This window comes from Antedon mediterranea, chromosome 7 (assembly GCF_964355755.1).
Source record: "Antedon mediterranea chromosome 7, ecAntMedi1.1, whole genome shotgun sequence".
Classification (NCBI taxonomy): domain Eukaryota; kingdom Metazoa; phylum Echinodermata; class Crinoidea; order Comatulida; family Antedonidae; genus Antedon; species Antedon mediterranea.
The window spans coordinates 17,474,200-17,500,816 of NC_092676.1; the positions used below are offsets into that span (position 1 = coordinate 17,474,200).

Here is a 26,617-nt window from a genome sequence, read left to right on the forward strand (position 1 = left end):
TGAGTACTGTTAACCGTCACAACCACTAAATCACCTGATTTTTATTATTCAATTAAGATTTGAGAATTAATACATCTTTTATTATTCAATAATCTAATTTAGAGATTGTTTAGGCCTACGAGGTTCTTTACAAAAATTTACAAAGGTTAAAAATCAAATAATCATAAATTTACTAATGATGATCTGATTTGTATCCCTTTTTTTTAATAAACCTCACTTAAAGCGTCCTTTGCCTGGTTTTTAATGTATTTGAAATTCTTATCGTTTTTATATAGACCTTTTATTGTAGCATATTTCTAAATAATATCTTGCCTCTTATACATACAGTATATCGAATATTTGTCACAACGTAGGTCGATCAAATGACCTAAACCAGTAAACACTGATGGTGTTGACACACTTATTTGCATGTTTTCATTTATTCATTTCATTCATCTTTTTATTTCGGAATATCATGGTGACATAATATATCCATAGCAAAATAGAGAAAACAAATCTTAATCTAAGAGCTCATAGCACAAAACAAAAATATATAAATATATAAAGTCAATGCAACAAGGCATTCCATTGTATGTGCATTCTTGACACACTAAGAACGTGGCGATTAATGGCCATGATCTTGCATATTTATAATTATACTATTTAGATATATAGGGCATTTAGGTTTTAGTAAGATTACCGTACCTATCATGATGCTGAAAATGTCTCCATATTTCTTCCTAATTCTATCGAAATCATAATGAACAGATGGAGTGAGCGATAAAATACTGCCGACCAAAGGAATTCCAATTGGACCTGGAGGAAAGTTCGAAGTAGGCCAACGTTTCATCAAATGCCGTACAATTATAAACCCGATTACGATTACTGCGAGTCCAGCTGTAAATAATTGCGAATAAATAATCATTTTCAAAAGTAACGTTATGCACTATATTCACAGATTCTGCTTTGAATTGAATTTCTACCAATCACTATCTGCAAATACTTTTCCGTTCCCTTTTATAATCAGGGAAAAGTATGCCTACAATTTCACGATTGAACAGTCCACTCTTCCCAACAGGAAAATGTTACGGCTTGATTACTTCAACAAGGCTTGCGTACGGAAAGTGAAGGCATGGTGTAGGTAACGACCGATAAAAATGTAAAATACGCTCTTATTTATTACACAAATTGTAATTAGTACTAACTGAAGGAATGAAGAATTACACACACTCTTCTTTGTTGAACTATGACAAATGAACAAGATCAGACCATGGTACGAGTATTAAGTAGTTTAGGTATTGTTAAATTATAATGCATTTTTAAGTCAAATAGACCAGCCATTACAATAACAACAACTTAAACAATTTACCTTTAATCTTATTATTGTCATCTTATCAGCTGAACAAAGCCGGTCAAAGATAATCTATGGAATTTAGGTAGGTACCGTATATTATTTTTAAAATCCGTCAATACCTTGCATAGACTCAGCTACATAGACTACCAGGATTGAACTATGTTCTAACTCAAAAGAACGGAAATTGCCTATTTTAAACCTGACAAGTTTGAGACAATATTATTCATGTTTTTGCCAAATCATAAATTAATAGCAATTAGAGCAATATCTGTAAAATTGTCGGCCTATGATTGGATTAAGGATCTGAGATTTTTCACACCACTCCCCAAGTATGTAAAGTAGTACAACATGTATGTAAAGTAGTACAACAAAACGGATCGAGATCGTGGTGCTTTGCAGCTTATTGCCATACTCTGTTAATACAACTCTTAACCACCCTACTCCAATAATCGTTTCGTAGAGTACAAATCTAATTAGCATATACTACATACATACAAATGTATACTAAATATATTTCTATTTCTAGATAACATTAAAGCAAACATAACGCTGGCATAACAATTAACATTTGCAAGTGAACTGTAACATTGTTCAACCTGCAAACAAATAATTTGCATATAATTTGCATAAACCATTTGGTAATACATAGTCCTACATACACGTTATTATAGCTAAGGAAGGATACACTTCAATGACTCTATTGTTACAGTACACATACAAGCACAGTCTAGCTAGATAATACTTGGATTTACACATCAACAAATGCATTTGAAAGAATATATACGTCAAGTTTGTTTATGATATTTACAACCAAAGAAAGAAAAAACTGTTGCTGTTCTCTGTAATCTTAACTGTTTATGGATATTTAAGTCATATCTTTATCAACATCATGTATAGTTTTTTATTGATTTTTATGAATGTTAACTTTTTATACTGTATATAATGTCGTAAATTGTAAGCTGGCTTGCGAGCTATAGACTTTAATTGTCTCTTTAGAAGCCCAGTATTTTGTCAAACAAATTAATTAAATGAAAGTAATTCCGTAAGCCTACAGATAGGCCTATAACCATCCAATACCTACTTCTGCATTGTGCATTGGACTGGTGTGATGATGATGAAGATGAAGCAAGATTTTTACTCGATCTGCTGCAAAGAATACTGGTAGCCCACTTTGTTTCACCTGGTTGTCACACGTATTCAACGTGACCAAACCAAGAGAAAATACCAGTAACATCAATTTAGGTACACCTGTTTTTCACACGTATCTTGTATGGTTTAGTCGTCAACGTAATCCCAAGATCACCATCGAGTGATGGAGGTGGACTGCCAGTTGGAAAATCAAATTGGAAATGTTGTATGAGAAATGTAAAGAAAAGAAATATTTCCATCTTGGCTAATGGCTTACCCAAACACATTCTGCGACCTGAAAAAAATATTTAAAAATAACATGACACCAAGTAAAACAAGGCCATAAACATGGCTGCAGTCGCTTGCTTAAATTAGTGTTTAACGACCGACAAACCGACCGACCAACCAACTATTCGACCAACCGACCAACATAGTGGGCTGTAGAGTAGAGTAAAAATACTACAGTGGATGCTGCAATTTAAATGAGAAGGTGTTAGATGAGAAAGAAAATATTATAGATTATCAGAAGAGGTGGCAAGAGGAGAAAACCAAGGGCTGAAAAAGAAAGCCCTACATAGAGATTCTTGATATTATTAAAGAAAGGTTGTAAAAAAAAAATCGAGTAAGAAGATTGCACATTAAGGTTTAACTCGCAGTGCGCGTGGAAAAATCTGCGCACTCATGGCAAATTGTCTGAAACGTACTCTAATTTCATCGAAAATAAATTTTGACAATTTTGACCATTTTAAGCGCGCGTACTCATGCGTTATATGCGCTATGCACGTAATTGTATTGCCTTATGATGAAATATGACCTGAAATTTATTTATGCTTGTGAAGATACGATTACAGACGTGATTTCGTTAAATCGTGCGTAGACCGCGTAATTTTTGATTGCGCACCGTAAAAAATAACCACATCGATTCCTGGCCATAAGGAATATACTGTAAAAAATGGACCTAGATTAGCTAGGTGAAACTGATATCAAGACAAGACCATATAGCCTACAAGTTAGTGTTTAGCTACCGACCGACATAGTGAGCTGTAGAGTAGAAAAATACGTGGGTATTCAAGTACAGTGTGGGTTATACAATCGTTCAAGACAAATATGTACATAAGTTCCTTCTCAAATCAAGGCAGAATGCCGGGCTCACCTTCATCATTATGAACTCGTATCTGACCTTTATCCTATAATTGACTGCCACAAATTCATACTAGTTGCTGTTACAGCCGTTAATTTGCATTGGATTATAGGCTTATGTAACCATACGTTTAATAGTTTTTATTCTTATTTAATTTATGTTGGTATTTTTAATATTTTTTTAGTATTGTTTAATTTCGATGTGTCTGATGTTTCTTACAAACATGAAGTTCTAATAGGTATCTAATTTGTTTAATGTTTTCATCACAATAGACAAAATTAACAGTAATTTTAAATTTGCATATTGTTAAACTTCTTCTCCAATCAACACAAATGACTTTTCCACTTTGCTGTCACGCAAGTTGTTTAATCGACAACCGACTGAATACGGTAAAGCTGTCATTTCCCTAATAAATACAAAATGTATGTACCTCCACCGAAAGTTAACAGATTTTCGTTCGTCAAAATTCTTCCATTTTCATCAAGAAACCGTTCAGGAACAAAATCATAAGGCTTTTTCCATATGGCTTCATCATGATGTACTGCCCTAAAAATAAAATAAAAGTAAAAACTGTTTTTTAAACATTAGCCCTCTATTTTTTCCTTCATGTACGTTGTAAACTAGAGTTTACTGTTGGTTGAGAAAATAAATGTAAAAAATAAACAGAAACCACGAAACATACCACAAATTGGCGACAATCATCGTCCCTGGTGGTATGGTGTATCCACTGACTGATATAGTTTCATTTGTCTTCCTTGGGATTAACGGACTAGCTGAACTGATTCGTTGCGACTCGCATATTACCGCTGTCGTATACGGCATTTCTGTCTGATCCTTAAGTTCTGGATTCCGGTTTAATCCTATAATCTAGAATAAAATCTATTATTTAAGATCTACCGAATATAATGAATAAGTATATGCGTATATTTTAGGAAAACATAACGCATGAAATGAATGTTTCAGACTGGATTCAACAAATGTGTTTACCTTTTCAATTTCGAGAAAAACTTTCTCCTGAATCTCTGGGTGTAACCCCATGTGCAGAATCACCCATGACAACGTAGAAGATGTTGTTTCTGTTCCTGCTAGGAATATATTAGTTAAATTCATCTTGATAACTTCGTTATTAAAATTATCAGGGTCGATATATTCTTGTCCAATTGCAGCATCGATGAAATCACGATTATCATCTACCTGATAGGTTTGTCGGTGTGATTTGATTTCGTGAGTTAGGAAATCGTAAAAAGACACCCAAATTTTCTTGTCGCAATCAATAGTTTTCTTTTGGAATACACGTGCTAATGGAATGAAATCATACGCTCTTCCCTGAATCTGCAGTACCTGGAAAGCCAACTCTACTATTTCGAGGAACTCTTCATCGTTGTGTTCGTGGGTTTTGTTGAATATCAATCTGCACATGATGTTCGACACGCTTACTGAAATAAGCATTTTAATGTCAACAACTCCATTTTTCTCCTGGAAAATAAAATTATATTTATTGGAATATCTGCCAGAATGGCACGAGGTTATGAAGTCAATCGGGTGTGTGTGTTTCTTCTCTGTTTATTAGTAGCAGGATTACTAAAAAAGTTATTTCTCGATTTGCATAAGATTTTAAAGGATGGTTTCATAGCTGTATGGGGACACGTGTTTCAATGTGCATATGCCTAGGTCAAATATCAAAGCTGACCACAGCAATGAACAGTTTCACCAGGGAGTTTACAACTCCCTGGTTTCACCAAAAAGATTTTCATTGTAAAGCCGATTATTACGTGTTTATTGATATGTGAAATTGGCGGATTTGTGCTCTCAGAGTGCCCTTCTAGTTTATGTAATGCGATTGGATCATAAGTAAAATAAATAAAGGATGAATATAATAAAATGATCAATACAGCTTAAAATGTACACATCTGTTAAAATTAAATTTGAAAAAAAAAACTCGCACACCTTCCAGTAAAAATAATTATGTTAAAGGCCAAATGCAGGCAAAAATAAAAAAATTCCATTCCAGTAACTATTGATCTAGCCTATAGCACATTATTATGTGTAGTCATTTTTTTTTTGTGAGTGTTAAACAATTTAATCAGTGGGGATACAGTGGAGGATAGTTCAAATTACCTACAGTAATTTACACAAAGGCATTCATAAAATTATGTAAAATAAACGGTTTGGCAAAACACGATATAAATACGTTATTATAACTTTAATTTTTATTCAACTTCAGATTTCCCTTTTTTTTTAAAATGATCAACCATTTCCCCATTTTTTTTTCGTTTTTTAAAAATGTTAAACTATCCAACTAAAAAAAAGGGGTCTGGCGTGTTTTTCTGAACTTCATGGATGCGCTGCCTGAAGGGTAAAATATTGGTTAATGTTCATGCAAGAAATTTAGACATTGTAGTTTTGATAGTATATCGGTAGCTTTGTACCATCAGAAGAAGAAATTGCATTATCACAGTTTTTATTATTAGTTCTTTGTAGATTCAATTTAGATTAGATTATTTAATTTGACTGATGGATTAAAATGTTAATAGTAAAACCTTTAATAGAGAAACTAATTTGTTGATTTCCTCAGCAATTTGCTTTTCCATACATCGTTTTCCAAAGCCAAATTCTCGTAAAGTGTTCACAACAAACTGTCTCTGAGTCCGCCATTTGTCACCATAAGGTTGATCGAATATACCTTTGGAATAATAAACGTGAATTTATGAGATTTAAAATAAAAGGTATGATTAACATATAGTTTCAATTTCAAATTAATCAATAAAAACAGAATAGGCCAGTGTGATTATGTGATACAACATTTAATAGGGAGGTTTCGCAACCTTACGAATACGATAACGAAAACGGATACGTCACACATTTGTGAAACATTTGAGCTGATCCCCATTTCATATTCGTAAAGCGTGTGTGTGTTGACGAATATCACCAGTCATATTCGTAACTACAAAACGAGTATAGTTTTTGATCTATTTTGCACATTTTGCATTTGAATCAGGAATGATTCATGATTATAATATAATTATACTTTTATTGAAAGTAATTTACTAAAGTAATTTACTAAAATGCCTGGTAAATTTTGATAAATAGCAATTTTTAAAGTCTTCACTCGCTTTGATGTTACGCTAGGCCTAGGCAGCCAAGCACCAAACAACACGTACCTGCGCTTACCTCACATTTACCGCAGTCATATTTTGGGAGGCGCCCTCAATATTTCGTTGCCATGCGAAACAGATTTTTACTGGCTTACGAAAAACGAATACGTGTGCGTGACGTATCCGTTTTCGTTATCGTATTCGTAAGATTGCGAAACCTCCCTATATTAGCCCTTCAACCTTGCCTAAACCACCAGACAGTATTTTTATTGGAACCATAATTTTATCTGTGGGATCTAAGCTATAAATGGTAAGATTAGAGAGGTTTCGCAATCTTACGTATACAATAACGAAAACGGATACGTCACGCACACGTATTCGTTTTCGTAAGCCATAAAAAAAATCTGTTTCGCATGGCAACGAAATATTGAGGCGCGTCCAAAATATGACTGCGGTAAATTTGAGCAAAGCGACAGGTACGTGTTGCTTGGTGCTTGGCTGCCTAGGCCTAGCGTAACATCAAAGCGAGTGAGGACTTTAAAAACTTCTATTTATCAAAATTGAATTGGCATTTTAGTAAATTACTTCAGTAAATTACTTCCAATAAATCTATAATTATATTATAATCATGAATCATTCCTGATTCAAATGCAAAATGTGCAAAATAGATCAAAAACTATACTCGTTTTGTAGTTACGAATATGACTGGTGATATTCGTCAACACGAATACGCTTTACGAATATGAAATGGGGATCAGCTCAAAAGTTTCACAAATGTATGACGTATCCGTTTTCGTTATCGTATTCGTAAGGTTGCGAAACCTCCCTAATAAGAATAATGTTTAACAAGGCCATATAGATGGCTGCACTCGCGTGCTTAGTGTTTACCGACCGACCGACCAACCTACCAACTGACCGAAATTACTGAACATGTTTAAAAATGTTGAAATGTTTAAAAACAGTTATATTTTTTTAATTTACACGTGCGTAGCCTGTCACTTTTGACGTGCTCGTATAACGTAATTTCGAGTTGAAAAGTAAGTCAAGAAAACAGAAATCGGGCAAAAAAAGTGCGCAATAACATTTAACGCGCAGTGCGCGCGCAAAAATCTGCGCACTCATGGCTATTTTGTAAACGCTTAAAATTGCCTGAAACGTAGCCTACTCTTATTTCATCGAAAATAAATTTTGAAAATTTTAGGCGCGCGTACGCATGCGTTACATGCGCTACGCACATAATTGTATTGCCATATGATGATTTATGCCCTGAAATTTATGAGTACCAAATTTTATTTAATTGTGATTCATGGTTGTGAAGATATGATTACAAACGTGATTTCGTTAAATCATGCGTAGACCACGTAATTTTTTATTGCGCACCGTGAGAACATAACCACATCGATTCCTGGCCATCAGGAATATACTGTGAAAAATTGACTTAGCTAGATTAAACTGATATCAAGATAAGGTCAGAAAGCGATAAAACGCATAGTGATACCGGACCGACAGACGGACCGACAGACAGACCGACAGACCGACAGACCGACCGACAGAGTGAACTATAGAGTCGCTTCCACGCGACTAAAAACTACTGAAGCATCTATAGATACTCGCGTCCCAGATGCAGTACAGTACTTTAGGTATTTATATAAACTATAGACCGGTAAAATAAGATCTGTTTTTAATAATCTTACCCTCTTTGTTTGGATTAGAAAACTGTCGCTGACTCCAGAAATGGTGATGATTACTTGTTTCGGTTCTTCGAAGAATGTCTTTTATTAGTTGAGTATTGCTGACAGTCACGACCATTACATCACCTAGGTTAAAAGAAAAATGAATTAATAACTTAAAGCTCTTTCTATCAAATTTGTTTGACAAAAAAGTGTGATTATGCCCAAATATGGTAGTGATATGCCCAAATATGGTAGTGATATGACATCATCATGACATCATATTATTTTGTCACATAAAGTTTGATATTGTAGACAGAGCTTTATACCAACCAAAAGTTTATACTGAATTGAATATATATTAAAATATTGTAGAACACTTAAAAGTCTTTTTATTATATTTAGATCTTGTATTCATACATAAAGAAATATAATCCTCCGTGATCAATAATAAGAAATACATGATAGAAAGAAATAGTAAATCATAATAAATTATTCACATTTAAAGATATCCAAAAAATCCCACTCTCAAATGACTATTTTTCTAAAAAAAAATATTATTTTAACAATAACATTACCTAGCATAATGCTGAAAATATCTCCATATTTCTTCCTAATTCTATTGAAATCATAATGAACAGAAGGAGAAAGCGATAAAATACTGCCGACGAAAGGAATTCCAATCGGACCTGGAGGAAAGTTCCAAGTAGGCCAGCGTTTCAAAAAATGAAGTACAATTATAAAACAGATTACGGTTGCCGTGAGTGCAGCAGTAAATGATTCCAAATAATAATTTTCCATTTTAAAAACGCAATCCTTATATTAAATTATTCAACGTTCCTGCTCTTCAAAATGAAAATCGACAATAACCACCCCCGGATAATAACCATCAGGAGGACAACCCGTTTGGACTGTACCATTGTTAGAGTTGGAGGTGTTTTTTTTACAATATTGCGACTACAATACATTTGGTTACTTACTTTATACGCCTTTGAATTCTTAGCAAATTTAATTAGAGTGTTTTTTTTTGTTTTTTTTTTTTTTGATTAAATTAATATAATATATATCTTGTTTACAAAACAATCATTTATATATTATAGGCCTAGATATGAAAAATAAAAAAACCCTAACAATGATACAGTTCATAATGGGTGGGTATTGTCCTGGTTGTCAATATCCGGGTTTTTTCCTATTCTCTGAAATGTGACCTTCAATCGATCAGTAGGAAGGAAATCACTACCCGGACAATAACCACCAGGACAATCACCCACACACATTTGTGCTGCAGTGGAATATATATTCACTTGTTACAGTGAGGAATTTAACATGTATGTCCAGTGGCGTATCCAGGATTTTGAAGTCGGGGGGGGGGGGGAATTGCCAATTTGCCGACAAAATCAGCGTCATTACCTGTACTGTACATGCCTAGGCCTATACATCAATATGTTCTAGGATTGCATAGGCCTAGTCATGTTGTCTTATAGGGATAACGATGCAAAATTAAAACCAAATTAAACATTATCTGTTAGTATGTTGTATTAATATTACAATAAAGAAAGAATTACGAAAATCTGACTTGTAGTTTTCGAAATATAGGGTCTAAAACATCGACGAAAATGATCGTTTTTAGCCACGAAAAGAAGTAAAACAATTTGCGGCCTCAGTCGACAATTCTATTAACTGTGCCATTTTTGGTTAAAATAATTACATATAATTACGTTTTTTAGTAATTTATTTTATATATCACCATTAGAAATATCAATAAAACATGTTATTAAATGCTTATATACGGAAGCGTATATAAAGTTGTTTAATTAACGGAATTCGGACAAATTCATTGCTCTAACTTTGTGTGTAGTTCGATCAGAGAGATTCATGGTAGGCCTACACGCGCGAGAGCAAACATTCCGCTGCGGGTGATTCGCATCCACCAATCAAAACAGCCAGAATCCAAAATCATTCAACCGTGAGCAATGCCAATCACGAGAAAGCTCAGCTTTGATTGGCTTACGATGACATCATATCACAAAATGGTGGTTTAGTAGTTGAGCCTCCCTCCCGGACTATTCTGTTCCAAAAATGAAATACATGGATATTTTTTATGGTATGTGTGCTTTTTCTTTAGAAAATTGTAATAATAAAGGCCTCATATCGAGAAAAAAAAACCGGGTTTTTTGGCACTTATAATAAATATATCTTAGAGAAAAAAGCACATGGCATGTGGAACTATATAATCTTAGCGTAGGAACCATACAAATCCGTTCCAGGTAATAAGGTATTTTGACCACATTTTTTACGTGTTTCGTTCGATGTAATGAAAATAAAAAATAATTGATCTGAAGGGATCAATGATATGATATGTAAATAAACAAACACTCAAAAGAATTATGTTTACACTTCAATTATTGTCAGAATAATAGTTTATTCTTATTTCCCTAACTTTATTTTTTCCCGGCACCTTTGCTTACCGACGGACGCGATGATGTTCCGACGAACACGAAATCAGGGGGCCCGGGCCCCCGCCCCTCCGCCTCTGGATACGCCACTGTGTATGTCTAGATCACTCCTTCTGCTGTATTTAATACATAAAATGCTATTGTCCAAGTGTTTGAACACCGCAACCAACCTGTTTCAGGTAACCTGAATAACCCCTTCAAGTCACAAACTGCAGCGTATAAACCACGACCCTGTGAAGAAAGGTCATCTAAACTCTCAAATGGACAACATCATCAGCTTTCTTGTTTATTTTCTTTACAAAACTTGAAGGCCTACATCAAAAGTATCTCGATCTGGGTGTTTTGTAGCCACACTCTTGAATCCCCTTCCTCGTGTGAATATGTACGACGTAGTCTGAACCTAAATTGGTTTCAATAGTTCGACCACAAAAAGCCTTGTCAGTATCTTCAAATCTTGCCGTTAAAGCCTCCTGACTTTATAAAAGTATGGCCACCATGCAATTCAAAGAGGTTCAGCAAATCGGCGGAGGCTTTTGGTGCTGCAGTATGTCTTGTGAATAAATGGTATAATAAATCAGAAGGACCTCTATCCAGTATTGTAGCACTCTAGAGGAGACAAAAATGTTAATCCAATTTTATGATTCAACTGTAAGGGTAATTTGCATACAGATCGTGTGTGTGTGGTGTGGAAAATAGTGTACTAGCTTTGGTGATCATTCCATTTGTTGTTGTGAAATTCATCTTGACATTCTTGTTGATTACCATCTCATGTGCCTCATCAACGGCTGTACATGACAATTTATCATCATACATACATAGTTGTTTTGATGGTTATCTGTAAGCTAAAGTTAAGGTTGCAGATAACTGTAATAAAAATCAACCATCTATTGATCAATCAATATTAATAAGAGTGGGTTTTTTTTTTTGCGTTTAGGAAACTGATTCATGAAACCTAAAAGCTTCTTTACCAGCAATTTAATCTATCATTGAATACTAACTGTAAATGCATGCACAAAAGCATTCAATAACGTCTGACCAGGGAGTTGTTATTAGATCCCTGGTCTGACCCTGCTTTACAAAGAAAAGTGTGATGTCACACTTGAACAGGAAACCGTGTATGCATGTTATTGGTAGGTACCGGTAGTACATGATCCGATCAATTACTACCCATTCTCAAAATGTATTATACTGGTTATTACAGCCGAAAAAGTTATTAGGTGATCATTTAGAATAAAATGATCACCTATTGTTATTGTATGAAATCTTTATTCTTCTTTTTCTTATTGGTTATCCGCAACGAAGTTGCAGGATAACCTCTTGTGATTGTACGAAATCATCAACATCAACTTTTTATTTTTCTTCTTTCTTTCTGTATGATTTTTGTGTAACGCTTTTCTCTAAAACTTGCAAACATAACATTTTGTTACCTATGTTAACATTTTGACATTTATGTAACGTCGTCAAGCGAAGCTTTTCATGATGTTTACAATTGCGCAACGTGACGTACGCGCGATTTAACGATTTTCTCGTATTTAACATATGTCGAAAACCAAATAACATTTTAAAGTGAAACTTTGCAAAAGTTTAATTTATATCATGCGCTAACTTTCTGTTGAAAAAAAATTGCGTGTTTTACACAAAGTTACGCGCGCACGCGCATTTAAAATTTCAAAATGCGCAAAATTAATTTATAATCAACTTTCTACGCGTTTCATGTCGTTTTAAGCATGTCAAAAATTCCCACGCGTGCGCACATTTTTACGTGTGCGGTGCGCACGTAGCATGGAAAACGATTTTTTTCGCGTGATTTATGTTTTTCCAGCTTTTTCTAGTAATTTTACCAAATTTTAAACAATTTCGACTTAAAGATACGTCATACGAGCACGTCGAATTGGACAATTTGCGCGCGTTTTTTATGAAAATGTTAAAAAATTCGTTTAAAATATGCCTTTTTTTAAACAGTCGTAATTTCTAAACTAGAAGGTCAACTTTTTGTGGATGGGATATTCTGGAAGTAGATGAGTTGTAGATATCGGATCAGGTATTAATATGGCTAACCGGACATTTTGACGTCATCGTATGGCCACGCGAATAGAAAATTTAGGATTTTTGTATCTTTCGTCATAGCTCATCACATTGAATAGAGCGCATCTCCACTTATCCGTTTTCCATTTTCACCCCGATTTTGACATTGTCTAGGTCAATCAACTATCTTTCGCATGAGTTAAAAATATTTTAATTTTTTTGACGTCATCATGCCTAAAAATTAATATCACGTGTGGCAGTAATTTCATCTTTACAGTAAATTTTAATCTGTTATAGCTCGTAAGAATAAAATGTGATAATCACGATTAAAACTTTTTCTGGAAGCTATTGGATTGTAGATACGAAATTATGTAAAAATGTTGCCAATCGGATGTTGTGACGTCATCATATGGCCAGTTAAATAAAAAAGGTCGTATTTTCATCTTTTGCGTCATAATTCATTACATTTAAAAGAGCGCGCATCAATATTTCACGTATTCAAATTTCTTCTACACGTTAATACGTTGTTGCTGAGATAATTTGCTTTCGGAATTACTACCTTCGCGTTTCATTTTAAAACCGTCAACATGTTAAAAATTGCAATAAATAGCGGGTCCCGTAATTTCACCTATTCTACACTGTATGTGATATGGATACAGATTATACTGTCTATACTATATATGGATTTAAATAATAAAATTCAGCAATAACAACATATCATATTCTTCAGTTCAGGTCATAATGCCAACGTGAACACTTCCTTTTGTCCTCAACCTATCCCCTTAATGTTAATGTTTCACCACTTGCGCGGCGGATAACCAAACTCGTCAAAGTGACGAGTTACATGTCTAGTTATTTATTTCTCTCTGTACAGATTTTGTGTAACAAATATCTCAAAAAGTTTAATGTTAATGATTACCAAAATTTTACAATGTCTTTCAAATACGTTAACTTAGTCCTAATAAGCTTTTCAGCGTGATCACTCATCCGTGACGTAACGTATACGCCATTTTGTGAAATCACATTATCAATCATATCTCCATAATTCATTATCACATATTAATGAAAATCACTACACGTAAACTTGAGGTCAAGGTAAAAAATATTAGCAAATAAAAACTCGGGCGTTTCAAAGTCATGCGCGTGAAATCGCGCGTTGAAATTTTAAAAAGCTCAACATTTAGTTTTTATCAATTTAGAGCATGAAATAGGCCATTTGCGTGTTTCAAAAAATTACTGCGCAAAAACACATTTTTGCGCACGCGATTTTTAAAAAGGGTAAAAAATAAAATTTGATGTATACATCATATTCTACTCACAATCCTTAGTACATTCTCCGACTTTGAGTCCATTCCGACTTAAAATAACGCTATACGAGCACGTTAAAAATGACAAAATCCGCACATTAATTGTACAAAAGTGCTAAAAATGGTAAAAAATAAGGCCTTTTTAAAATGAATATAACTCTTCAGAATGGCAGGTGACCCCCAATTTTTTTAACTTATTATGGAAGCCAATAAGTTGTAGATATAAATATATATACATATTAGACGTACAAAATGGTATGACGTCATCAAATGGCCACTTGAATTTAAAAATTAGTAATTATTATCTTTTTGTGTGGGTGATCACATTCAATAGAGCGCATCTCCGTTATTTGATCCCGATTTTCGGACACATTTTAGTATGTGCTTGCTCAATTAATTATCTTTCTCATAAGTTGTCAACATTTTTATTTGATGACGTCATCACGCGTAAAAACTTGAATAACCTAGGTCGTGTAATTTCAGCTACACCATACATTTGAATATCTTATAGCTCCTCAGAATTAAAGGTGACCTTGAAGATTATAATTTATTATGAAAGCTGATGAAATGTAGATATGAATTCGAATAAAAATTAAGCCTATCGGATGTTGTGATGTTATCATATGGCCAGTTGAAGTTAAAAAGTAGTTTTTAAATTTCTTTAGTCGAAGTTATACAAATTTCAAAGAGCGCGCATTGCGCTTCTACGTGTCAAATTCTCTTCCAATCCTTATATTTATTTGCTCAATTCATTATCTTTCGAAATTGTCATCTTCGAGTTTATTTTGATAATTCCATCATACCAAAAAATTAGAACTTGATGTGTGTCCCATAATTTCACCTATGCTACACTGTATATAGATATACAGTATATACTGTACATATTGTATATGGCATATAATAGGCACAACTCAGCACTATAATCGTATGCATCATGTCATAGGATGGCGTACATCAACTTTTTACGATCGTATGTTAAGGTACGTGCATGTTTCAAAAATGTTAATTTCATTAAAATGATAAAAATGATCACCTATAATTCGTCAAAGTGACGAATTAAATTCTAGTTAAACTAATTGTAATACTATTAATGATTGACACTCAAAACCTGTAAAATAATGATAATAAAATCAAACTTTAACTTTATAGTTTATTTTGTTATTTTAAGAAATACATCAATTTTTTAACCATATTCACATTGTCGCCAAGGCAATGGCCTTCAGATTGACTATAACAATTATTATTCTACATTCTTTAAAATACAGTATATTGTGTAATTTTTTTTTCAGAATCAATTATTATTATTATTATTATGTGACATTAAAATGAATATTTGACTGAAATAATTAGTTTAAGAACGCTTGTTCTGGATGAACACGACAACTGCCGTTAGGTAATACTTTTCTCATAGGTATATAACATTATTAAGTCAAGGTAAAAAAAAATTCACAAATATGTTAACAATCTTATATTTTTAAAAGAAATAACATACAATAATTGATAGTAGTAGTAGTAAACATCATTTTATACACTTATCTCAAAAGTTAATGACAAAATTATATGATACAGGCCCATTTCAACAACAACCAGCCTTATTGCCCCAATATTTTAAAAAGACCAACCAGGAAGTTATAGAGGAATATCACTTATTTGCTAATATGCTCCTACATATTATAAATAAGAGATTACATTTTTGGGCAGAAGATAATACCATTTTACATCAAGAACAGAACAAGCCGGAGACAATAGACAATTATATTTATCATCAAAACAAATACTTGGCTTTCATTGATTTCAAACGTGATTCCGTAGGATATACCATGGAAACATCCTACCTTATTTCTCCATGGATATACATACTCTTCACACTTCTAAACAATTCAGGAGTAAACGGGAAAATATTAAAATGTATTAATTCAATGTACATCAGCTCATGTTAAGGTCGAGGGCAAAGTAATTCCTTCAAATGTTTAATCGGCTGCTTATTGTTTGCAAATCAAACGAAACATTGACATCCGATTTGATCTGCTGGCGCCGCCGGACCGGAATCGTGCCGGAACAGGTGTGAAACACCCTTAACGCGTAGGCGTTTTGGTAACTTACAATAATAATAATAATAATATGAAATCATATATAGTATTTTATTCTAATTGTACAGTAGTAAAATATGAGGTTGAATGATGTATCAATATTAAAGAAAGTTCACTTAAAATGATGTAAATATATTTATTTCAAATTTTAAAGAAAGACTTTGAACGACAAAAATTCCACACGCATTAAATACAATTTTGGAATTAAAATAACAAATTATAAACATAGACCAATTAATAATAATATTAGAATTCGAAATTGTAGCCTAAAAGGAAGATGGAATTGTATTTATAGAAATGAAAGATTATGCAAATTATGTTCTCTACAAGCAATTGATCACTTCACTTTAATTTGTCCCTTTTATTCAGATATTAGAACTAAATCCATGTTTTCCTTACGAATAACCCATCTAAATTAACATATATTTATATTTTGTCCACTAAAATTGCTGATCTTATAACTAAGCTTGAAAAATATTTATTTATTTCATTTAAACGTAGAGAAGAATTTTTAAACGCACTCTATTGTTAATTTGTTTATGTCTTACATTGTATATTATTTGGGCCAAAGGCCAATAAAAGAAATAAAAGGATTTTACAAATTTATGGAATCTCTATCCTTTGGATACCGGACATAACACTTTGCAGCTCATTATAATAATTTTATAATATATCATTCTTAGCCTAATCCAAAAGCTCATGGAGTACACATCAAAGTACCCTACTTACCAAATTAATTTCTGCCGGTGTATTTTTAGATAGCATTTACACCTCAGGTACAATATGTTTGGTAAACTCCGGCTTCTCTGTCCTTATACAAAAAACCTCACCATTCTAACTAACATAATAAACATTTTATTCAATCAATCGTTCCATTTTAAAGCGCCATTCCAACGAGCATTGCTAATGGCGCTGTCAAAAAGAAAAATCAAAACAAGTAAGTTTTTAGAAATGACGTAAAACGTCAAAAGACGTCGAGTTTTTAATATAATAAAGGGAGATTGTTCCAGAGCCTAGGTCCAACAGTACTGAAATATCACCCCAGCAATATTTATTAGTAACTATTATTTGCATATAATTTGCATAGGCCTGCACCATTTGGTGATACTCTATAAAGCTAAAGGAAACAGTTCAGTAATGATAATTCATTCATTCATTACAAAACATGGATTCACACATCGACAAGGTAATTCAATTCTAAAGATACTATTTTACAATTATGATGACAAGAATATCCAAAATAATTCTACTTTACATCTATTTATTAGCATTGAATCGAGTATAAACACGTCCTGCTATTCTGTCGGCCTATTATACAGATCCATGGATTTATCTTGATGTCACACGTATCTTGTAAGGTTTATTTGACAACGTAAGCCCAAGATCACCATCAAGCGATGGAGGTAAACTGCCGATTGGAAAATCAAATTTAAAATGTTGTGTGAGAAATGTAAAGAAAAGAAATAGTTCCATCTTGGCTAATGACATACCCAAACAAATTCTACGACCTGAAAATATGATTAAAAAATAAACACAATTTAACATGGTAACAGGTAGGCCTAAACTGATGAGAAAAGCTTAAATGGAAATCGACCTCTAAGTAATACTATCGTTAAAAATGGGATTTGGCTAGGCAATTGATCTAAAAAACAGCCCAAAATGAAAATAAATAGCAAACAGAGATTCTTGTTTTTTAAATGGTCACTTATGATGATATGCAAATTAGCCTAAATATGCAAATTAGGGTGAAATTACAGGGGTTACCATATCTCAAAAATTATTAGTCAGAGAGAGTTGATTTATTCAGAATGTATATATTTATATTTGCTCTAATGATACACGAAAAAATGACCAGGAAGTATACCTCCACCAAAAGCTAAAAGATTTTCGTTCATCAATACTCCACCATTTCTATTAAGAAACCGTTCAGGAACAAAATCATAAGGTTTCTTCCATGTGGGTTCATCATGATGGACAGCCCTAAAAATGTAAATATAACTGTGATCTAGATTGTTTCTTTCAAGCGAACATATTTAGGTGTTTCTTGGGATAAAAAGGGAATAACTAAACCTACCACAAATTGGCCACAAAAACCGTCCCATTTGGTAGGTTGTATCCACCGATAGATATAGTTTCACTTGTCTTCCTTGTGACGAACGGAGTAACTGAAGCGATTCGCTGTGCCTCGTATATTACCGCTATTGTGTACGGCATTTCTGTTTGATCATTGAGTTCCGGATAGCGATTTGATCCCACAACCTGGAGTGAAATCACATTATTAACATTGAATTTGAATTTTGAGAAAAATAATCCCACAAAGTAGAGTTAACACACAATTGTGAAATATACTATACTAATGAACAGTGAGATTATTGTGAATTGGAATAATATATAAACAAATTATGTGTAGCATTTTAGAAAAAAATTATAAATGTATACGAGCTAATGTTAGATGAGGATAAGATAGAAAATGTTATGGTACAGGTACTAACAATGGCTATGGCACTTTTGTTTACCTTTTCAATTTCGAGAAACACTTTCTCCTGAATTTCTGGGTGTAACCCCATGTACAGGATTATCCATGACAACGTAGAAGATGTTGTTTCGGTTCCTGCTATGAATAAACTAGTTACATTCATTTTGATACATTCGTTACTAAAATTATCAGGGTCGATACATTCCTGTCCAATTGCAGCATCGATGAAATCGCGGTTATCATTTACTTGATATGTTTGTCGATGTGATTTTATTTCGTGAGTAAGGAAGTCGTAAAAAGACATCCAAAGCTTCTTGTCGGAAGCAATGGTTTTCCTTTGGAATACACGTGCTAGTGGAATGAAATCATACGCTCTTCCTTGAATCCGCAGTGCCTGGTTAACCAAATCTACTATTTCTATGAATTCTTCATCATTGTGATCGTAGTTTTTGTTGAAGATCAGTCTACACATGATGTTGGACACACTAACGCCATATAAGCCTTTCATGTCAACAAGCTCTCCATCTTTCTCCTGTAAAATATAATTATAATTGTAACAATGTATTCGAATGCATTGAGAACCAGTGACGCAACACAGGATCAGTGAAATTTAAGAAAACAAGATGAACAATGTAAAACTGAATATAGAAATAAGGTTACCGTTTTAGACATAAAATAAAAATGTTTATATGTATATTGAGAAGAAATTGGTGTTTGAAGAATACAAAATGGAATCCACGGTGACGAGTAGTTTAATTAAAATAACACCATGGATTGTTGATGTACACAAACAAAAATACACAGTACAAAGTACATATCTATAGTTTTTAGAGAGAAAATGTTATCAGTATATAAAGCATCTTCAAATGGTGTGATTTGTTTATTTTCTGATGAAATTAAATGGTAATACCTTTAAAAGAGAAACTAATGTTTTGATTTCTTCGGCAATTTGCTTTTCCATACATCGTTTTCCGAAACCAAAGTCTCGTAAAGTGTTCAAAGCAAACTGTCTCTGTGTTCTCCATTTGTCACCATAAGGTTGATCAAATATTCCTTAACAAGGTAGAAAGATAATTATGTATGAAAGTAGTTCAAAATAATTAACAGATAAACATATGTATATAAAATAATAATTATAATAAATTTGAACAAAACCTTTGATGAAAACAATTATTTATTTACATTAAAAATCGTAATTTATAGAAAGAAGGGGTAATTTCGCGTTAACCGTTTATCTATATTGTAATTGTGTTTATCTGTCTATTTTAAAACTAAATAGCATATTGAAAGATTCATCTTTATTTTTAATGTTAATTCTATTTGTAATTTTGTCTCGAAAGAGATTTATTGACTTGTTTAATATGTTTAAATTTCAAATAAATTTCTTTATCAATTTTTAAAAACTAATTCAAACGATACCATATAGAAAATAATAGATAATAATCTACCCTCTTTGTGTGGATTAGAAAACTGACTCTGACTCCAGAAAAAGTTACGATTACTCGTCTCGGTTCTTCGAAGAATTTCTTTTACCAGCTGGACATTGTTGACCGCCACAATCACTGAATCACCTACGGTTATCAACAAGAAGATCATACATTAATATTAATAATAAATCTTATTCAATGTATTCTTATTTTATTTTATATAAACTTGGTAGATCACTTTCTTAAAAATGTGAAGTCTTAAAAATAGTATTCTTTGTAACAATATATACACATTTTTAATAGCATTAACTAAAGAAGTTGCTCCATTGGTCGGTAAAATAGTGCACCAATGAGTATACACATCCAACTTGCAATGTTCCAAAGCAAGCATTTAGGATTTAAAACAAAAAAATAGCTACACTAAGTTCTCTATTTTTAGGCCCATACTATATATTTCGATACTAACGTTGTAACCAACACAATCGTGTATCGATTGCACGCAAACATTAAACATATAATAAAACATTACCCAACATAATGCTGAAAATGTCTCCATATTTCTTTCTAATTCTATCGAAATCATAATGAACAGATGGAGTGAGCGATAAAATACTGCCGAAGAAAGGAATTCCAATCGGGCCTGGAGGAAAGTTCCAAGTAGGCCAGCGTTTCATCAAATGCCATACAATTATAAACCCGATTACGATTACTGCAAGTCCAGCTGTAAATAATTCTGAATAAATCGCCATTTTCAACAGCAAATCTGAGTGGAAAAGCACTGTGTAGGTTTATCGACGATTGCGTTTCTATCTTCAATTGAGGATATCATTAGGTGTGTTCATTTCCTAAAGGTTTATAACATTATGAGTGAATGAACTTCATGGAAGGAAGTACTAGCAATGGTAATAATAATGTTTACATGATTTAATCATGTCAACTTTACAATGTAGGCCTATTCGAATGAAAGTTCATACATGCTGGTAAAAATATAAAGTGTTTTTAAACGAACTTACAGCACACAATTCAACATACCTTAAATTGTCGACATGTTACATATGTCTTCATCAGAAGAATCAAATGCTTTTGGCCATTTTTTGAAAAATCCCTGTACTTGATAATGTTAAAAATAGCTACAGTTTTGTAAAGTTTATCATTTTAACAAACAGTCTGAATATAGAAATTGTCACTGTCTGTACATTAAAATCAATAAACAATCTATATTTACAAATTTGTATTTAGTTTATTAATTAACTCTTACACAACAATATTTATAAAAGGTATAATTACATTGGGAATGTCTGTAAAAATAATCTAAAATATAGTTCGGTCTATTACACAATCAATTTGATATACACACATTATTTTGAATATAAATATAGGCCTATACATTTATATATTACAAGGACGGAATGTTTATTAAAAACTACAATAATTATACTGCAATGTTAAAACTTGGATGGATGGATTAATAAAAAATATTGCATCGGTTTTATTTGCACGCAGTTAAACAAAAGCAGGATTGGATTTATTTTCACTATATCTAGAAGGCTGAATGTTAATTACTAATTTTAAAAGCGTTTTGGAAAAAAACATCAAACTATAGCATAACAAGTATAAGTGTGGTACAGTATACTGAATGTACAAGAGACTAATGCTATTAGAGTACCGTTTGATTTATCGTCAGATTAGAAAGGATGTAAAACGTCATGTAGTATAGAAATATATTCTAACCTTCTTAATGGAATGTTTGGTATTTTAAATAATTATTTTTTTAGTTTGATATTTTTTCTTTAACAAAAAGTTGTCCTTTCAAGTCGATACGCGAAGTATAATAAATATAATTTAAATATTTCACATGTTTTAAAATGATTCTTTCCTTATTATATTACTGCAGGTATTATCTGTTTTCAGTACACCTCTTTTTTCAAACGACAAATGATCCGACAATGCCTCAATTGCCGAGGCACGTCAGTGGAGCCTTTATAACTTGATCGTGCTGTTTAATGTTTGTAATGTGTCATTATATTTTATGTTTTGCAAAGATCTCTAGTATCGTTTGCAAGGGAGCCATGTTAAAGTGTGCGCCCTCTATTGTTGTGGTATTTGTACACTTATATGCAAATTATGCTTGTACACTACAGTATAATGCCAATCACGTAAAACGGCATTGAAAGGGACATTGTGGTCGAAGGCGGTGTTATGTGCGAGGCCTTACAATTTATTATCAGTGTTTCCAGGATATGTATTGTAGTATCATACGTTATTGAAAGAATAAACCCTGCATAAAAATTAAGCCTTCGTGTACGAGTTATTAATAAAGTGTCGCTTTATTACAATTTATTAATCGTAACATCTGGGAATTAGCCAAGGTTATTGCACTGCATCCAAGCGACGACGGGCTCGTAAGAAAGGTTTCAGTCTTCGTTGGACGACGACAATCCGTGCTGGAAAGACCTGTGCACAAACTAGTGCAGTTGGTGCCAGTTGATTGAACTTATGAACTTCTCTATGCAGGATCCTTGCCATCATTTATGCTATGAAACTGTATTTATAAACGATGAGTAAATAAATGTGAATTGAATTGAATTGAATTGTGCACTTATTATCAATACGCTATAAAAATGTCTAAAAACAATCGCCTGTAAAACATCAGAGACGTTCGTGATAGAGCTTAAGATTTGTTACATTGGTTACACTTCAATATAGTCAACAACAAAAAATTGTAAGGGGAAGATGTAGATGTATACATTTAATCTATCCTCACAGTTCAGAATGATCATAATACAAGCTTCGTCTTCGTCTTCTTCGTGCGTCAGGATACGTAACTTGGAACCGTGCTTGATCTAATGAACTGGAGACAAATAATGCACTACCCTTCACAACACCATGGTGACTGTACAGACCTTGATCTAGTAGCAAAGTTGATCCTAAAAGAATAAAAGTATTATTGGTAACTGAAATTTAACAAAATACATAATGAATTTATACTGTACTAAAATAATATTATAAATTAGAAAACACTGTGATGTCGTGACATTATGGTTTAAGAAATACCCGATTCCAATTGTTCAAATTATCAGATAGTAGACGTAATTGTATGAAATTTTAGACGCTTTCTATTATCATAATGGCCTTTTGTACTCGATTTTTGCAATAACACACATCCAGATAATCTAAAAAACATAGGCCTCAAAGTTTATTAAGGTACAAACAAACAATGTGCAAGAGTTAACGTACCTTCTTCTTCATTGTCAATTGAATAGTGAGCTTCCAGCAGTTTCTTATGTCTTTGTCGCTCTAACCCTGCTAACTCCAAATGCTCGTTTATTTCACTGTCAATTAAAGCCAGTCCCCAGATCCTTATCTGTAATGGTGAATGAAATTCAACATGGATGATTTTCAACAACGCAACTGACTCTTTAGTTGCCCCTGACCAAAGTCAAAGGTTGGTATTAACCACTAATTGTGTTTTATTTTTGTATTACAATGAATGTCAGTGACAGATCTGGGATTTTGAAATGAGGGTTCAGCCTCAAACTAATAAAATATCAACTAAAGTGCTAGAAATAACTTAATTTAAATGTTATTATTTTCTCTGAAATCTATAAGGTCCTCAACACCGCCCATTTCGTGTGACATTGTACTAAAAAGAAAATAATAGACTTACCTCATCCATAATTCCATTAAAATAAGTAGAATTATCTCGCCCGAGGTACAACATAGTTTCATTTTCAGAATATGATGTCTTTTAAAAGGACAAAAACAAAAATGTTTATATTTTTTTAAAAATTTATTTAAATATTTTATTTTTATTAATTAATTTTATTAGGGTAGAATCGGATGATAGCAGTGTTTATGACCTTAAGTATAATAATACTTTTGTTTTATAAATTTTATAAATCAAATGTGAGTTTTGGTCTAATAAACTCGCAAGACCAAGTATAGGCTAAAGGACATTTAACACAAACATTATTCCTTCCATCTCTCTTATGCTAAAACTACCATTTTCAAGAAGTAACAGAATAATTCGAATACAATCAATGCTGTGAGATGGCTTACCCATGTAACAGGACTAATATTTTCGAGAAAAGCCTCTGTGCCAGATGTCGTTCCATTTAGGAATAATGACAACTCATGATCTGTATTGATATAAAGTAATTGAAACATTTATACTTGGAAAGTATTGTGTCATTAATAAAGAAAATCACACAAATGAAATTGATTTACAGAAAGTCTTCATTTAGGTTCATATTCTGAGCCAAACATGTATTTGATTTATGAAGTACCATTCCCATGTATGAATCATTAAGCTGTGGACTGTATGTTACATTTTTCAACTTCAAGCTTCTCTCCATCATACCAGTGCATGCAGTCGTACATCGTTGTCTCGCTCGTGTACATGATCATTGTGTACAATGGACCTAGTTTTTTATAGTACTTATCCGAGAGAACTTGTTGTATACCATGATAGCAAGTGAGCCTATGTAATGGCTATGGATTACGGTTCCACTGTCTTAACCGTTCGGCCACTCGCATATAAGTAGAAACTCATGAAACTCACTTTGTGCATCATATCTCATTGCAACATGTGTCCAAACATTCTCTCCAATTATTGTTCCATTCGATAAAACACTGCTTCCAAGTTGAGCAGCAATTTTTCTATAAAAAAAAACCAACAGTAGTTTTTAGAAAGAAGATGAATTACAGTTCCTTATTTATTTTCGTCAACCCCTACTGTTGAAGCATTCCTCTGTCTCTTTCTACATTTTATGTTCCAGAAAATGTTGTCTTCAGATAATTTCCTGAATGTATTACATCCACTTTGTTAACATATTGTTACATTTCTGTTTCACAAAACATTTTTTTCATATGTTAACATATAAATAAATATTCATATTTATAAACATATAGCCTCTGACCAATTCTTACCCATCTTCAATAAAGAAACAAAAGTCGCTGTTTAGTGTACATATAATTGGCATTTTGGTTGATGGATAACCAGCTGGAAGATTAACCCATGCCTCCAATGTAAAACTATTAGACACTCCAAGATTGGTTATGTTATTCAAAATGACATAATCATCGATGCCATCAAAGTATAACGCTTGGTTTATTCTGGAATACAATAAACAACCAAAACAATAAGTGTGTTAAGTCAGGTTTTCACTGTTTAAGCTATTTATGTTAATCAACAGTTTTGCAGGGAACAGTACTCTACACAGTTATTATTTTCCATCAAGAGCAATTTTCATTTTCACTGCATGTTCGATCAGGCTGGTACGATGAACTAAAAAAAGATAACAACTTAAACAGATTGTTTACAATATATACTGAATACTAACCTATCTGCACATTTGTATGAAAGCTTCGAAAAGATAACATCCGATTGAGCATACACCATGACCCCTAAGCGACCTCCTACATAAGTGGTATCATAGATATCACCAGAATCTGTTAGAGTTGTTTCCTCTTGTTTTATCACAACTCTGCAAAATAATAAAATACTTATAAACATCATTGTAACCAACAATCCTAATAATAGGATGGAAAAAGCTTCATAATAGTTCAGTTTGTTAAACAAAGTTCAATTCATTCAAATCACAGATTGTACCATAATGACATCATCAAACCTCTGGTGTCCGATCATCAACTGGTTTTATCCTTGAAATTAAGCTGTTCAATGCATATTATTATTAAAGTCCTATTAAATTAGTCTTCTAAAAATAAACTACTCATAATAGTATCCTATTTATTCAATGGTATTTTTTTCATTTGACAGTACATTACCTGATGAGTCCTATAGAAGGTCTGTGTGTGAGATACCACCGATACGATGTTTCATGTTCCCAGCCTCTCATCTCTGGATCATGCCATAGCAACTCCACCTCATTATCAGTAGTGTAGGAATACCAAATTGCATCAGAAAGGGTACTAGAGGGCCCAGATAAAGATTCCACCTTCTACAAAGATAAAGCATCCAAAATGTAGCCATTTCTATTAAATACTTTTATTTAAATGTGTACACGGTTTATGGGATTATGGACACTCACTCATCTAACGGTGAATAGTGATGTGATAATACAAGTGGTTTGTTTTGGCTAATTGCAGTAATGATATCGTACTAAGTTAAAAAATGGATGTGATCACCAGAAGATATTAACATAAATACATATTTATCACTTGTTCTACAACTTCGTTCCACAATCAACATAATTAGGGACTTTTAGATTTCAGTGAATGTGCACAATGTCTACTCTAGAAGCCTACTTTAAAGACAGTGGCTGCGTGTGAACTAATACACCATGGTAACCCCTACTAGTCTCGAAAGCACACACGAGAAGACTCAACCAGAACCATACAGCATGTAAGCCTCGAACCCTTTGCCGATATTGTTATGGTTACACTGCCGCACCCTTTGTACCATTTGGTATGTTTGAGTCGGTCAAAATATACATTATACATTTCTTTC

The 26,617-nt window shown here is 32.9% G+C and overlaps 4 protein-coding genes across 4 annotated transcripts in view; all 4 read right to left on the reverse strand.

Moving 5' to 3' along the window:
- Nucleotides 1-2,011: 2,011 nt before the first annotated feature.
- LOC140055165 (cytochrome P450 2U1-like) lies at nt 2,012-4,665 on the reverse strand. Its single transcript, XM_072100402.1, has 4 exons — nt 4,590-4,665; nt 4,285-4,469; nt 4,033-4,148; nt 2,012-2,756 (listed from the first exon to the last, which is right to left on the reverse strand). Exons 1-4 carry the CDS (start codon nt 4,638-4,640, stop codon nt 2,572-2,574), a joined length of 537 nt encoding a protein of 178 aa, XP_071956503.1. The 5' UTR covers nt 4,641-4,665; the 3' UTR covers nt 2,012-2,571.
- A 1,425-nt stretch (nt 4,666-6,090) lies between these two features.
- On the reverse strand, nt 6,091-9,160 carry LOC140055194 (cytochrome P450 2J6-like). Its single transcript, XM_072100445.1, has 3 exons — nt 8,946-9,160; nt 8,392-8,514; nt 6,091-6,285 (listed from the first exon to the last, which is right to left on the reverse strand). Exons 1-3 carry the CDS (start codon nt 8,950-8,952, stop codon nt 6,122-6,124), a joined length of 294 nt encoding a protein of 97 aa, XP_071956546.1. The 5' UTR covers nt 8,953-9,160; the 3' UTR covers nt 6,091-6,121.
- Nucleotides 9,161-15,808: 6,648 nt separating this feature from the next.
- LOC140054213 (cytochrome P450 2J6-like) lies at nt 15,809-20,981 on the reverse strand. The gene is made up of 7 exons (XM_072099123.1): nt 20,678-20,981; nt 20,170-20,292; nt 19,632-19,774; nt 18,762-19,253; nt 18,320-18,504; nt 18,110-18,225; nt 15,809-17,753 (listed from the first exon to the last, which is right to left on the reverse strand). The coding sequence occupies exons 1-7, from the start codon at nt 20,895-20,897 to the stop codon at nt 17,575-17,577; spliced, it is 1,458 nt and encodes a 485-aa protein (XP_071955224.1). The 5' UTR covers nt 20,898-20,981; the 3' UTR covers nt 15,809-17,574.
- A 1,762-nt stretch (nt 20,982-22,743) lies between these two features.
- LOC140055456 (uncharacterized) overlaps nt 22,744-26,617 on the reverse strand; it is a 35,468-nt gene continuing 31,594 nt past the window's right edge. Inside the window, exons 60-67 of the mRNA XM_072100794.1 lie at nt 25,936-26,108; nt 25,491-25,634; nt 25,078-25,263; nt 24,710-24,807; nt 24,208-24,287; nt 23,816-23,893; nt 23,386-23,512; nt 22,744-23,075 (exon numbers count right to left, since the gene is read on the reverse strand). Of these exons, the coding sequence (XP_071956895.1) occupies nt 22,909-23,075; nt 23,386-23,512; nt 23,816-23,893; nt 24,208-24,287; nt 24,710-24,807; nt 25,078-25,263; nt 25,491-25,634; nt 25,936-26,108 (1,053 nt within the window). The 3' untranslated portion in view covers nt 22,744-22,908. The remainder of the gene's footprint in view (nt 23,076-23,385; nt 23,513-23,815; nt 23,894-24,207; nt 24,288-24,709; nt 24,808-25,077; nt 25,264-25,490; nt 25,635-25,935; nt 26,109-26,617) is intronic.